Source organism: Panthera leo, chromosome A1, assembly GCF_018350215.1.
Source record: "Panthera leo isolate Ple1 chromosome A1, P.leo_Ple1_pat1.1, whole genome shotgun sequence".
Classification (NCBI taxonomy): domain Eukaryota; kingdom Metazoa; phylum Chordata; class Mammalia; order Carnivora; family Felidae; genus Panthera; species Panthera leo.
In genome coordinates this window covers 20,238,032-20,252,500 of record NC_056679.1, presented here as the reverse complement: position 1 = coordinate 20,252,500, position 14,469 = coordinate 20,238,032, and the positions used below count along the sequence as shown (strand labels likewise).

At 42.8% G+C, this 14,469-nt stretch overlaps 1 protein-coding gene across 1 annotated transcript in view; it reads right to left on the bottom strand.

The window, feature by feature from the left end:
* LOC122228940 (guanylate cyclase soluble subunit beta-2-like) overlaps positions 1-4,402 on the bottom strand; it is a 62,075-nt gene extending 57,673 nt beyond the window's left edge. The window contains exons 1-3 of the mRNA XM_042954267.1: positions 4,209-4,402; positions 4,049-4,109; positions 953-1,026 (exon numbers count right to left, since the gene is read on the bottom strand). Coding sequence (XP_042810201.1) covers positions 953-1,026; positions 4,049-4,109; positions 4,209-4,402 — 329 coding nt within the window. The remainder of the gene's footprint in view (positions 1-952; positions 1,027-4,048; positions 4,110-4,208) is intronic.
* Positions 4,403-14,469: the final 10,067 nt, after the last annotated feature.

Below are 14,469 nucleotides of genomic sequence, written 5' to 3'. Positions count from 1 at the left end.
TAGGGCTATGTTACACCTGTGTGTGTGTGTGTGTGTGTGTGTGTGTGTGTGTGTGTGTATGTTTGTTTCTAAGGGACTAGATTCCCAAGAATAAATTCTCAAGAATTAAATTACTGCTTTAAAGGATTTTATCATTTTCCCAGCTTCTGGTACATATTGTCAAATTGCTTTCCTAAAGGGCTGCCCTGACTCACATTGCCATCAGCAATTACCCATTTTGCTGCATCTTAACCAGAATTGCTTATTATCACTTCAATGTTTTGTAGATTTAATAGACAAAGCAGCACCAAATTGTTTCGATTTGCATGCCATTGATTAATCAAGGATGCCAATCATTTTTCCATATTTTTTTTACTCTTCCCTCTTGAAAGAACCAGGAGACCTAGGAGACCCCTTAGCCCAGTCCTCTAATACTTAGAGGCTGGGAGCCTCCAAGAAGCAGAAGGACAGTACAAGGTTACAGGAATCAGACGGGAGACCGCAAGGAGATGTAATTAACCGTGTTCAGCCTTTGCTGGGTGGCGGCCGAGAGGAAAAACTGTAACAGGTAACTAAAGAATACGTATACAGGGATTCTGGCTAAACTCAAAAGGGTTACCCATCTTCCGTGGGATTTCAACAGCTCCATTTATGTGCGATGGAAATAATGTAGTTGCTTTCTCTTCCATGATCAAAAGGAGGAAATAAGAATTCATTCATGAAATTAAAGGTAGAATGATCATTCACATAGGGACCCTGTTTTAAAGCTGCTTAGTAATTAAGACTGATACCTTCCTTAATAATAGATATGGTAGAGCAGATTTTTCCTGTATCTAGTTGGTATGTTTAAGGTACTTAAACTGATGTCCCTAGTAATAGCCATCTTCATCAAAAGGTTAGTAAAAACCCATGACCTTGAAAACACCGGAGGCTTGTCCCCGGGGATTCTCCATCTTTCCTTTAATATACTTACTTCAGTTTTTCCCAGGTCTCTTCACCAAATTTCGCTATCACAAGAGACTGAAGACAGGTGTTGATAAATCCGTACTAGAACACAAAACAAGAGGGAAAATAGGGATAATGAAGCATGAAATCCCCAGTCATAGACATCTGAATGGTGTCTTTTAGGAGAACTGCAAAGGCATCTTCTGGAAGAAATGAATTACACCTTTTCCCTGTTTCTCCTGAGTTTACTTCTTTGATAGTTATGCTTTTTCTCCCAACTTAAAGGGAAGCCATTTCCATAGAGAAAACCTAAGGAGCTAAATTTGAAATCAGACTAGAATTAGAAGAGCTTCCTTGTAGATGTTAACTAACTTGGGTTTAAATTTAAAAAAAAAAAAAAAAAAGAGGTTCCATGTAACCGTCTCCAAAAAAGGAAATCCTTTGGTTAGAACAAAGAGTTCAAAAACACAACAGGTGCATGGGGTTGGGTGTTAGAGCTGGGGATGAGGAAGGGCACTCGTGTCATATCATTTCACAAAGGCAGTGAAAGGACAATTTTCTTTATAAAAGTAAGTTAGGGATGGGCATGTTTGTGGAAGAAGATATAAAATGTGAAGGAAAATAAAGAGAGGATAAAAACAATAATGAAGAAAGAACAATGGGATTAACAGTTTTCTACCTGGTGTGCCCCTTAATCTGTTATCTTCCTTTTTCCCTTCTTCAGATAAAAAAAAAACCTTTTTAAATAAAAAAAGGGCTTATAAATACCTCTGCCTGGTGAAGGGCAGTGCAGCCCATGTAGGCCACCCGTCTCCACAGCATGGGGACACCTAAACTAAGGGCTGTGGCGACTGGATTATATTTGAAAACATCAAGGGAATTCCATTTAAAAAAAATCTTCATAAAATAAAGAATCCTCTCACAAATATTTGTGAGAATCTCTCTCACAAATATCAGGCCCAAGACTTATAAGTTTGGAGGTTTATATATGGGGATTTCTTAAAGGAAAAGAGGCCAGTGCCAACAGGAAGGAGAGGGGTCTGAGCTCTAACAGTTCTTTCTGGAAACGGAATGGACACCATGCTTGGCTGTGTTTTCAGTTCCACAGCAAACTGTAGTCTTTTCCCTTCACTCCATCTCTTCTTGGCTCTACCTGTGTGACTCATTTACAAGACCACTCTGCAGTCTGCCATTCAAAACACTCTCTAGAAGCCTCTGAATTTATGTTTCCATTATCCCTACCACTGCTGCTTTAGGCTTACCCAAAATGCCTTTCTCTTCTCCCCAAACACGGAGGGCACTTCTCTGATGGTGTTTCCTGCCCTTTTGCTCAGTCACTCTGTGGCAAGCCTTGGCTCTGTTGTTGCCTTGTCTCTAGAACCCATCCCTGTTCCTCTGTCAGATACTGGCTGGCGTTCCCTGTGTCCCAGATTCACCGCTGGACTCTCCTTGTCGTCATCACCACAGGGTTGTTATATTATGTTATGTATGTTATATTGTGTCATATCGCATGTGCACATACATATTTCCTATTTATCTATCTACGTATCTATCAACCCCCCCCCCACACACACACGCACGCACATCATTTTTACATATATTTTCCCCTCTCCTTTGCTAAATTATAAGTTCCTCGGGGTGTAGGTGTAATTGATCTGTATTTCAACTAAAGTACCAAGATGGTACCTGACACTGAGTAGATATTTGATACATTCTTATAGAAAAAATAAGTACTGAATGAAAGCCTCGAGTTTGAAAGCCATGAAAATTTTTAAATACCTCCAGGCATTTAAAATCAATTCAATGTTAACAAAGATAGCAACTGTTTATCCTAGCAATGTTTGCAGAAGAGTGCGGAGGCCAATGAAAATATCTTGCCTGCTGCCTAAGCCTCCTAGTGTATGACAAAGAAAACCAAGGCACAAGGGAACCCAGAGGTCTGCTGGTGGGTTATAACCGTGTGGGATAATGTATCTCAAAATTCAGTGAATTTAGGGTCACTGGGACATGCACTTCAGCACTTGGTCTTAGGCGTTCAATGGTCTCTGAAGCCAGTGGCATAGATAAGCATTTGGGGGCTCCGAGCATTTAGGTCAAAGAGCAGCCCTCTCACCCTCTGCTAGTTATAAATATGCCTTTCCCTTAAATGCTACCATCGGAGGACTGTCTCTGCCCCTGGAGAGACCAAAAAGAGACAAACAACAGGCTGGTCCTGCCCTGCACACGTCAGAGGTCTTTTGTATTTGCTTCTCACACACCAGCTCACAGATAGTCTCGCTAAGACATACTCTTCATACATTGGAGGGCCCGATTCGAATGGGGGAGAATGACAAATAGCACCCAAATTCTCTAACACTCAGGAACTACCACCATTAAACTAGTTAGATCGTCAAGCAGGTCGGGACGCTCATTGGCTGGCGGCATCCAAATCTTTTGAGGGCCGCTCGGATAGTAGCTATGGTACCTTTAAGAAACATCAGTGCTCAAAAGAAGTAATCGTTTCCTTTTTTAAAAAAGTCAGAAAATGTTAAGTTTAGCTAAGTGTTTCTCCTGTAAAGATCTCTGCATGTTCCATATCCAATCCAGCTCCCCGGGCCTGCCATCTGTTGGCTGGGGGAGGGAGCCCCATCATGTAATACAGCCTCAGCCCAGAGAGGGGGTGCGGCTTAGAGGAAATAGCTTGCACTCTGGAGCCAGATGGCTTTCAGTCTCTGGGCCTTACAGCTTCGTGGCTTTGGGTAAATTACCTAACCTCTCTGAGCCCTGTCTGCTTAAGAGCTAAAGTGAAATAATAGTGCTTACTCTCTTGCAGTACTATTCTTAGGATTATAGAGCGATGATTCCAGCTACCCGGGTGGATAGCCACCCCCACATTTTAGCAGTGGCTTGACCCTGGACCTTCAGCAAATCTCATTCATCCGCGGTTGTTTCCTCTGGAAAATGGGATAACAGCGGCCCCTTCCTCAATGGGTTGTAGCAAGGATTAAATGAGAGCATAGGGGTGAGGCACTTAACACGTAGCGAATGCTCAGGAAATGATAGCCATTTTTCTTAGATAACAATCGGTGTTCAACAAATGGAAGCCGAGGGGAAGCGAGGACAGAGGATGCTGAGAGGGTCTTACCATGTTGCTGCAGCAGCTGCCTTCAGGCAAAAGCAGTCGTGGGGGACCGCCAAGCTCCTGACTATCAGGCAACCCCCAATCATTCACAAGAACCCCTGGCAACCCCAGAAGCCTGTCTTGTAGCGTCTGGGCATCCACAGGGAAATCAGGAGCTGCTCACTGGCCTTCAGGCAAGGAGCTAACTGTTGAGTTCTTAGTCACCAAGGGAGCAAAAAGTAAGGCTGCCCCCGCCAGCTGCTGCATGGGACCCGCAGCCGGGTTCCCCGCGGGGTGCATAACCCCATTACTAATTCCTTGGGGATTCGGCCTGAAACTTGAACTTCTCCCAGATGTACCAACACAAAACCGCACCATGCCAGCAGCTCGGAGCCCCAGGGCCCGGAGCCAGCAGAGCCCCGCAGGGCCCCCGGGGGAGGTGACAGCCCTCACCGGTCTGCCCCCCTCATGTGGGAGAAGGCTCCGAGGATGAGCACATCCTCGTCATGCTGGGCTCTGGGACTAATTTTTGCTTCCCACCTCATCTTGCTGCAAACTCAAAACCTTACTTGGCTCCCTCTCCCACCCGGTTCCCCCACGGAGAAGTTGGCATCTAATTCTCTCTGACGCATCCTTTCCTAGCTTGGCCTAAGTGGGAGGCCAGGATTCCGGAAGCCCAGGAGGCTATTGCTAAGTCATTCATCCTTTCAGGTGACAGATCACAGTCATCTATCTGTGTGGTGTCACCACGGTGAGCACCTCCAGAGTACAGAGCCTGAGATGGGGGTGTGATCTCAGGTGGCCGGTCAGGGGGCCCTGTGACCCCAGACCACTCTTAGAACCCTGAACCCGACTTTCAGGATGCCCCTGGGATCCCGCTGGAAGACTGCCTTGCAGATGGCATTACCTTTTGAGAGTCCTTTTTAGTTCTTCTTTAATTAAACCCCCTTGGACCTGGTCCAAAAATGGCCCTGCCTTGACCAGAACTTGACTCTATAATATAACATGAGATTCCCTGGTGCCTTAGAGCCTTACTTGCCTCCCCATCCCCACTCCGTTCAGGCTCTGGTAACCAATTTCCTAGGGCGTCTATTTCCTCAGGGTTGTGATCAGAGGTGAGAAACACAGTCACCAACCACGTCCAGGGTGAACTGCTTACGGCAGTTCCCATAGACTCGCCAGCTTTGGTGTAAAAACAAGAGTAGAAATAAATACAACAGGATCAAGGGGTTGGGTAAGCCCTTGAGGTTGCACTGCTCTGCTCTACCGAGGGTGTAGGACAGCCACATGGATGTGACACATGTCATGGCAGCATCTCATGAGCCTACCATGCCAGGCGCGGAGGCGTTCCTCTGAAACGAATGCCCAGACATCTGGCATGCCCTCCTTAAAGCACAAAGCATCTTTATCTTTGTACCCCCAACACCCGACATATACAGTCAAATTCCAAACGATGTTGAAAGATCCCTCCCCTCTCAGCAGGCTCTCCTTCCCCACCCCCACTCAGATCCATCTCCCGTCTTGCCTCCCCCTCTTTCTGCAGCCCCCTTAGAAAGCTCTCCTTGCCTCCCCACCCAGTAGGCCTTTTGGGCTCCCTTGTCTGTCACCCTCCTCCTGTCTTCCTCACACTATCCCCTCTATGGAAAGACCTAATAGACAGACGGGTACTTATTTAAGACCCTTCTTCTTCCTTTCTGCAATGGAGACTGCTTGTTCTCAAAAGCTGCCCTTTCTCTGTGCTATTCCTGTGTGGAAGGAACATGTGCTCAGGAGGAGAAAAAAAGGCTCTGGAAGAGGTGATTTCCATAATTATGCTTCCCAAGCCTCTGCCACCATTCAGCTGACAGTCTTCTTTCTCCCCTGCCAAGTGGGCTTGCTCTGGCTCTCTCTTTTGCACCCCCAGCCCTCAACCCTGCTTTTTCAAACACGCCAGCACTCTTACATTTCACAATAAGTAAATGGTTAAAAAAAAAAAAAATCTCCATTTTCTTTCTCACGCAGCAGATGGCAGGTCTCAGGAACTTGGTGGAAATTAGGCTTTCTGATTTTCTAATAAATTTCAGTATCTCACACAAAAAGCACAAGCTCATTCCGATTCTGATGTTAAGTGCCATATGGCATATCATTCGTGGGCTGTGGCAGCTTCGTCCTCAAGGGTAACAAGGAAGGGGCGATCTTTCCTAGAACAACGAGATTGAGCTTGTATGGACCAATTGGATTCCTTGGCGAATACCATTTGATAATAATATTGTATATGGCAGTGAAGCGATTATCTCTCTTGTATGGTATGTGTTAATTTTCACTGCCAGTTTTCCTAATTACAACCGCCACCCAAAGGACTACTTTTTGTAAATACTCTGTAAACATTTGAAAAGACATAGGCAGTGTATGTGTGGAGAAAAACGTCCCTGGATGTTGAAACTGCCTGGAAAGTTGGCTGACGTTTTACATGTTTTTCAACTGCATCGACAGCCCAGTGAGGAACTTCCCTCCTCTCTTCCATGACAAAAGGGGCTCCTACCCTGTCATTGTCGTTCTGGGGGCCACTTCTCACTGCTATTTCTTTTGGTCTTCGGGGTGCAGTTCTGTGAGCTTTGACAAGTGTCTACACCTGTGTAGTTCACAGAATCCCACCGACATAAAAAGACAAACCTTCTCCAGCATCACATACCTCATACCTTCTCAATCAGCCCCACCACCCGCAATTACTGTTCTGACGATCCTCATAGGTTAGTTTTGCTGGCTCTTGAACTTCAGAACTTCCTATAAATTAAGTCATGCAGCATGTTCTCTTCTGCATCTGGCTTCTTAACTTTTAGCCCATTTGGTGCATTGAAGAAACTCATTCCCCAAGTTAGACGTCTGTCTGCAAATGCATGCTCCTTTACACATCTTCTGTGATACACAATGAAGCCCTGTAAGACACTCTCATCTCTTGTGGTCTGCAGTCTGTGACTTATGTGTAATGAGAAGCACAAGTTTCCATTTTGCCCATGACAAGGGGGAAGGTGAGATACCATAGGGAGTTTACTAGACCAATCTGTACAGTTTGAGGAAAGATCTGCAAGAAGCAAAGGAAAGAGGATGTGGGAGGAAGATTTTCTCTGATAAACTATCACCATCATCTGGTTTGTGTTTGTTTTTGCATTTCTAGGGGTGTAGCTGCCTTACTTTTGGTGAGCCCAAGAGGGAGAAACTGGCATTAGCTAGTATTCACCTGGCTTGCTAAGAGGCACTGGAACATAGAAGAGATAAACTTTGATGGGAGTGCATCAGAGAGACCGAGGAGGAATTTCGGTATCAGCCCAAGGTACAGGGTGCTCTCTCGGAGGGGTGAGTTCTGCATCGCTTTCCTTTACTCACACCATGGGTGCCGCGCCGTTGGCCTTGATTTCCTCCCAGTGGGACTAATATCTCATTGACAGCCTGAGGTAGAGATTACTTGGCTACAGGTAGGGCTGTGAAACAGAGCCAGATTTCTTTCAGGCATATTTTCATATTTGGAATTTTGGCATACGGCAGCAATAGGGTACTTAGCAATAAGAATCTTCAGGGAAATATTTCCAGAAGACAGGGTGATGGCTTTTTTTTTTTTTGGCAGTTTTATTGAGGAATAATTGGCATACATCACAATAGAAGTTTAAGGTATACAGCGTGATGGGATGATTTATATATCATCTGAAATGATCACCACAATAGGGTCAGCTAACAGCCACTTCTCATAGAGATACAATAAAAAGAAGAAAATAAAAAAGGAAAACAATTTTCTTCTTGTGATGATAACTCACAGGATATAATCCTTGAACAATTTTCCTATATGCTGTCTAGCAGTGTTAATTACCATCATCATGTTGTAACTTACACCCCTAGTGCTTATTTATCTTATAACTGAAATTTGTACCTTTGGACCACCTTCTTCTTCCAGTTTCGCCTCCCTCCATCCTCCACTTTTGGTAATCATTAAGTCTGATCTCTTTTTCTAGGAGGTTTGTTTTTTGTTGTTGTTTTTAAGATTTTACATATATGTGAGATCATACAGTATTTGTCTTTCTTTGTCTGGCTTATTTCACATAGCTTAATGCCATATTAGGACGATCCATGTTTTTGCAAATGTTAGGATTTCCTTGTTTTTAATGTTTGAGTAATGTTCCAGGGTGTGTGTGTGTGTGTGTGTGTGTGTGTGTGTGTGTATACACAACACAACTTCTTTACCCACTCATCCATTGATGGACACTTAGGTTGTTTCCATGAGTTGGCCATTGTAAATAATGCTGCTATGAACAGCAGGGCTCAGTTATCTTTTCAAGTTATTGTTTTCATATCCATTGGATATATTCCCAGAAATGGAATTGCTGGATGATTTGGTAGTACCATTTTTAATTTTTTGAGGATTCTCCATACTGTTTTCCACTGCAGCTCTACAGGTTCCCATTAGCCTCATCCTCGCCAGCATTTATCACCCCCTGTCTTTTTGATAATAGCCATTCTAACAGACATGAGGTGCTACCTCACTGTGGTTTTAATTTGCATTTCCTTGTTGTTTAGTGGTGTTCAGCATCTTTCCAGGTACCTGTTGGCCTTTTATACATCTTCTTTGGCAAAGTGTCTCTTCAGATCCTTCGCCCATTTTTTAATTGGATTGTTTGGGTTTTTTCCTATTGAGTTGTATGAATTCTTTATATATTTTGGATATTAACCCTTTATCAGATGTATAGTTTACAAATATTTTTTCCCATGCTGCAGGCTGTCTTTTCACTTGGTTGATGACTTCTTTTGCTGTGCTTTTTAGTTTGATGTCATTTCTCTTGTTCATTTTTTATTTTGTTGTTTGTGTTTAAGGATTTTAAATGTCACATCTAAAAACATTATCACCAAGACCCATGTCAAGGTGCTTTGTTCCTATGTTTTCTTCTAGGAGTTTCATGATTTCAGGTATTACATATAAGTCTTCAATCCATTTGAGTAAATTTTGTGGGTAGTGTGGAATGTAGATCCATTTTCATCCCTGTACATGTGAATATCCAGTTATCCCAGCACCATTTATAGAAAAGACTGTCTTTTCTCCATTAAGTACTCTTGGCTCCCTTGTCAAATATCAGTTGACTATACATGCTTGGGTTTATTTCTGGGCTCTTGATTCTGTTTCATGGGCTTATTTGTCTGTTTTTATGCCAATATCATACTGTTTTGATGATTATAGCTTTATAGTAGAGCTTGAAGTCAGGAAGTGTGATGCCTCCTGTTCTCATCTTTCTTGGGATTTCTTTAGCAATTTGGGGTTTTTGGTGGTTCCATGTAAGTTTTAGGAGTGTTTTTCTACTTTTGTAAAAAATGCCATTGGAATCTTGACAAGGATTTCATTGAATCTATAGATGGGTTTTGGTAGTATTCACATTTTAACAGTATTATTTCTTCAAATCCATGAACATAGTCAATCTTTCCATTTATTTGTGTGTTTTTTTTATTTCTTTCATCAGTGTCTTGTAGTTTTCAAAGTAGAGATCTTTCATTTCTTTCAATTTATTCCTATATATTTTATTATTTTTGGTGCTATTGTAAATGAAATGAATTTATTTCTTTTTCAGAAAATTTATTGTTAGCATATAGAAATGCTACTGATTTTTGTATGCTAGTTTTATATCCTACAACTTTACTGAATTCATTGATTAAGTCTAATAGATTTTTAGTTGAGTCTTTCAAATTTTCTATATATAAAATATCATCTGCAAATAGACACAATTTTACTTCTGCCTTTTCAATTTGAATCCCTTTTATTTCCTTTTATTCTTTATAATTTCCCAATTATTATTATTATTATTATTATCATTATTATTATTATTTTATTTACATATTTTTACCTGTCATTTCTTTTTCTTGCCTGGTTGCTATGGCTAGGACTTTCAGTACGATGTTGAAGAAGACTGTTGAGAGTGGATATCCTTGTCCTGTTCCTGATATTAAAAGAAGTTTTTAGCCTTTAACCATTGGGCATGATGTTAGCTGTGGTCTTTCATATATGCCTTTATTATGTTGAAATATATTCCTCCTGTCCTAATTTGTTAAGAGATTTTATCATGAATGAATGTTGAATTTTTCAAATGCTTCTTCTGTGTCTCTTGAGATGATTATATAATTCTTTTGTTTCAATCTATTAATTTGATGTGTCATATTGATTTGCATATTTTGAACCATACTTGCATGCCAGGAATCAATCCCTCTTAATCATGGTGTATGATCCTTTTAATGTGCTGCTAAATTCAATTTGCCAATATTTTATTGATAATTTTTACATCTATATATATCAAGGATATTGACCTGTAGTATGTATGTATGTATGTATGTATGTATGTATTTTTCTAATAGTGTCCTTTTCTGGTTTGGGTATCAGGATGGTGCTGGCCTCATAAAATGAGTTTGAATGTGTTCCCTCCTCTTCAATATGTTAGAAGAGTTTGAAAATGTTGTTGTTAATTTTTATTTAAATGTTTGGTAGAATTAACCAGTGAAGCCATTGGGCCCTGGGCTTTTCTCCATTAGGAGAATTTTTATTACTGATTTAATCTCCTTACTAGTAATTGGTCTATTCAGATTTTCTATTTCTTCATTTCTTTCTATTCTATTCCTTTCTTTCTTCAGTCTCAGTTAAGTTGTATATTTCTAAGAATTTGTCCATTTCTTCTAGGTTGTCTAGTTTGTTAGTATACAGTTATTTGTGTCATCTCTTATGACCCTTTGAATTTCTGTGGTATTGATTGTAATGTCTCTTGTTTCATTTAGAATTTTGTTGACTTGAGCCCTTTCGTTTTTCCCCCTTGGTTAGTCTAGTTAAGGCTTTGTCAATTTTGTTTATCTTTTCAAAGAACCAATTTACAGTTTGGTTAATCTTTCTATTTTGTTTTCCATTTTCTATTTCATTTATTTCTGCTCTAATCTTTATTATTTCCTTTTTTCTGCTAACTTTAAGCTCAGTTGTTCTTCTTTTTCTAGATCCTTAAGTCATAGAGTTATGTTGTTTACTGGGGGTCTTTCTTGCCTCTTGATGTAGGTATGTATTGCTATGAACTTCCCTCTTAGTACTGCTTTTGCTGCATCCCACAAGAACTTTTATGCTATGCTTCCATTTTCATTTGTCATGGTTTATTTCTAAATGTTCACAATAAGTGCTTGTTGACTTCTTGTCATGCAAGCTGTGATAGTAATAGCTCACTCTACCAAGCCTCACTATGTGCCCAAGCATGAACTACATGAAATTCCTGTTCCTGTGGGCCAAAGACTTGAATACTGGCAATCTCATTTGGTTCCATTTAATATTATTTCATTCTTACCACAATCCTATAAGGTAGGTCCTTTTATCATGAACTCCCTTAAAAGTGACAACAATGAGGTATAGAGAAAGTTAAGTAGCTTCCTTGAGGCTCCAAAACTAGTTAATGTCAGAGCTGGTATTCAAACTCAGGCCCAAGTCTCTATAACCTCCAAGAAAATAATTAAAATAGTAGGTAATAATCCCTTTTGGTTTTTATTTATTTATTTATTTATTTATTTATTTATTTTATTTGTTTATTTATTTATTTATTTATTTATTTTTAGATCCTTAAGTCATAGAATTAAAATGGTGGGTAATAATCCCATTCCTTTTTTCAGCAGCTGAGGGCTGTCTTGAAGTCAGGTGGTATCTTCAGAAAAATCTTTTTCTAAGAAAGTCAAACTCTGGCCCATGGGGGCCCCCTTTCTTTCATCTGCTACACTGGTAGATGACATTTTACTTTGGACCTGGAATTAGTGCAGTGTTGTGGGGGAAAAAAACAAAAACAAAACCTGGAAAATGGGCTCTTGCATGTAGAACTCTTGGTCTTTCCATTTGGGACCAGAGCCTTCCCCTTAGAACTGAGGAAAACGGCAAGAGCTGAGCCTTTTCCTCTTTGAACCCTGTGCTTTCTGGCAATGGTGCCTGTGCCATTCTAAGAGGGCATGCCTCTTTCTCTTTCTGTTTTTTATTTCAAACCTTCAGGGCTAGGGAAAGAGGACCAACAGAATTACTAGGCGTGAAGCGCCACCATGTGGCCAAATGATCACATACCAACAGCCTGCTGTATCATTGTTCTGCTGTAGGGAGGCCATGGTATGTGGCTTTGAATGGTCACAAATCCAGATCGAGTGGAGGAACACAGCTCAGAAGACTGGACTCAGCTCTCAGTCCTCCCTCTGGGACTGGTTCCCAAGGCATGGATTAATCATGAAAATGTCGTTTGTCCTCCCCAAACAGCAGTTCCCCTCAATGTAATACGGAGCTGTGATTTTCAGGGGGTGGAACTCCAGGAACTGCAAAGTGAAGACAAGTTTACCTTTACAAATCACATACAGAAGCCAGGCAAGCCTGGAGATGAGGAGTCAAACCAAACGATAGCTCTGACACTCCTTTGAAGGCTCCTTTAAGACCGAATTCAGCAGACTTCAAATGTAACCTGATCTATGCTTCCATTTAATCTGGGGGAAAGCTGCAAATAAATGGGATGATCTGGAGGCCATATGTAAAGGAAGCATGACAATAAAGGATTGTCACATTGTAATAACTTATATACTGATATTTTCCGAGAGCTCATGGTAATTTTTTCTAGCGTTTATTTGTTTTTGAAAGAGAAAGAGCACAAGTGGGGGGAGAGGCAGGGAGAGGTGGAGACAGAGGATCTGAAGCAGGCTCTGTGCTGACGGCAGAGAGAAAGCCCGACGCAGGGCTCGAACTCATGAACCGCGAGATCACGCCCGAAGCCCAAGTTGCATGTTTAACTGACTGAGCTGCACAGGCACCCCTTAACTGCAGTATTTATGGTGTGCTTGCTGTGTGCGGGACACTGTGCAGAGTACTCTATGTGCATTGTCGTGTTAGGTGCTCATATACCCCGTGAGGGAGTCACGCGTGCTGTGATACTTTACAACCAGGACACTGAGGCGGAAAGCAGTCAAGCGTCACGTCCAAGGCCAACCATCTGCTGGGTGGGGGAGCTGAGAGTCCGGCTAGACCTCTGACTCAAGAGCACATTTCCATCCTCACGTTGATTCAGTGCTGCCTTCTTCCAAACGGTTATTTCAGGAGGCTAGACTACCTCTAATCCAGTCTTCAAAATTTCTAGAATTTCTCTTTTATAGCTATTTTCAGGGTGTGTGGCAGAATTTTTGACTCTTCGAAGGGATGGCAAATCATCACCCTTGAATATGCCTGTAGTTAACAGTTACTGTCTGGCAGGCCCTTTAACCCTCATCACAACACTGCAAGTTAAGAGCTAGTATTATCATGCCCAATTCACGTTTGAGAAAAATGAGGCCCAGGGAGCCCACGTCGCTGGCCTGCTTTTCCACCCGGGCCTGCATGGTCTGCAGAGGGCCACGGGGTGAGAGCGGGTCTTGCTCGTTGGAGGAGGAGGTGTGAGGGCCTGATGCCACCCCCCTCCCACTCACCCATCACCACCACCCCCCCCACCCGCCCCCCGACACTGGCTGCCGGCGAGATCCTTGAAGCTCTGGTCTGTTACCCTCCACTGCCTCTCAGGACCACTGGAGTTTTAGAAAGAGCCAGAAAGAATCTGGAGCTGGGTTTTACGAGTAGGGTCAGTGAGCTCTCTGGATGTAGACGGTACCATTTTGAATCAAGGTCAAGACTATTCTTCTCACCTGGCTTTGGCGCATGCCCTGCTGGCCCTGCACCACCCCCCTCCGCTGTCTATGCTCCGTCCCCCCAAACGTGGAGCATTTTCTTCACCTCAGGAGCTTGCTTTCCCTCACACCACACGGGCTCCTTCTCTTCTGGGCCTCTAAATATTGGGGTCTCTAGCGGATCCTTCACCTCACCTCCTTTCAGATCTCCACGGGGTATCTTGGTGACTGCAGCTCCTCGTGGCTTCAGATTCTGTCTCTATGGCACCACTGCCCAGTTTTGCACCCCTAGATCCAGCCGCTCCCCTGAGCTCCACCCAAAGTGTCTGATTCCCCAGCTGGAAGTGCACAGAAGGCTCTAAGTTAATACATCCAAGAGATGACTTTTGGTTACCGCCCCCCAAAACCCCCCTGCTAACCAGCCCCTCTGTCAATCAGCTTAATAAAGGGTATCTGTGGTCACTTGCACCTCAAGAGAGAGCCCCGTGTCTCTATATCCGGTTCGCGGCAAGCCTAAATAGCCACCTGTCCTGCTTCGGAGTCTCTCTAACCCAGTCCTCTGTAGCAGCCCACTCCCCCCATCCAGGCAGCCAGCGTCGTCTCTTGTCCGGCCCACTGCAGAGTGACCCGGCTGCTGTCCCAAGTTGTCCCTCTGAGCCCTTAAGGCAGATCCCCACCCAGCGGCCACAATCCTCTTTTAAAAACGAAATCAGAAGCTGCTACTCTCCTGTTCAGAACCACCCAGTACATTTCTTCCTGCCTCCTCAAGACCCCCTCCCTGATGCCATCCTGCC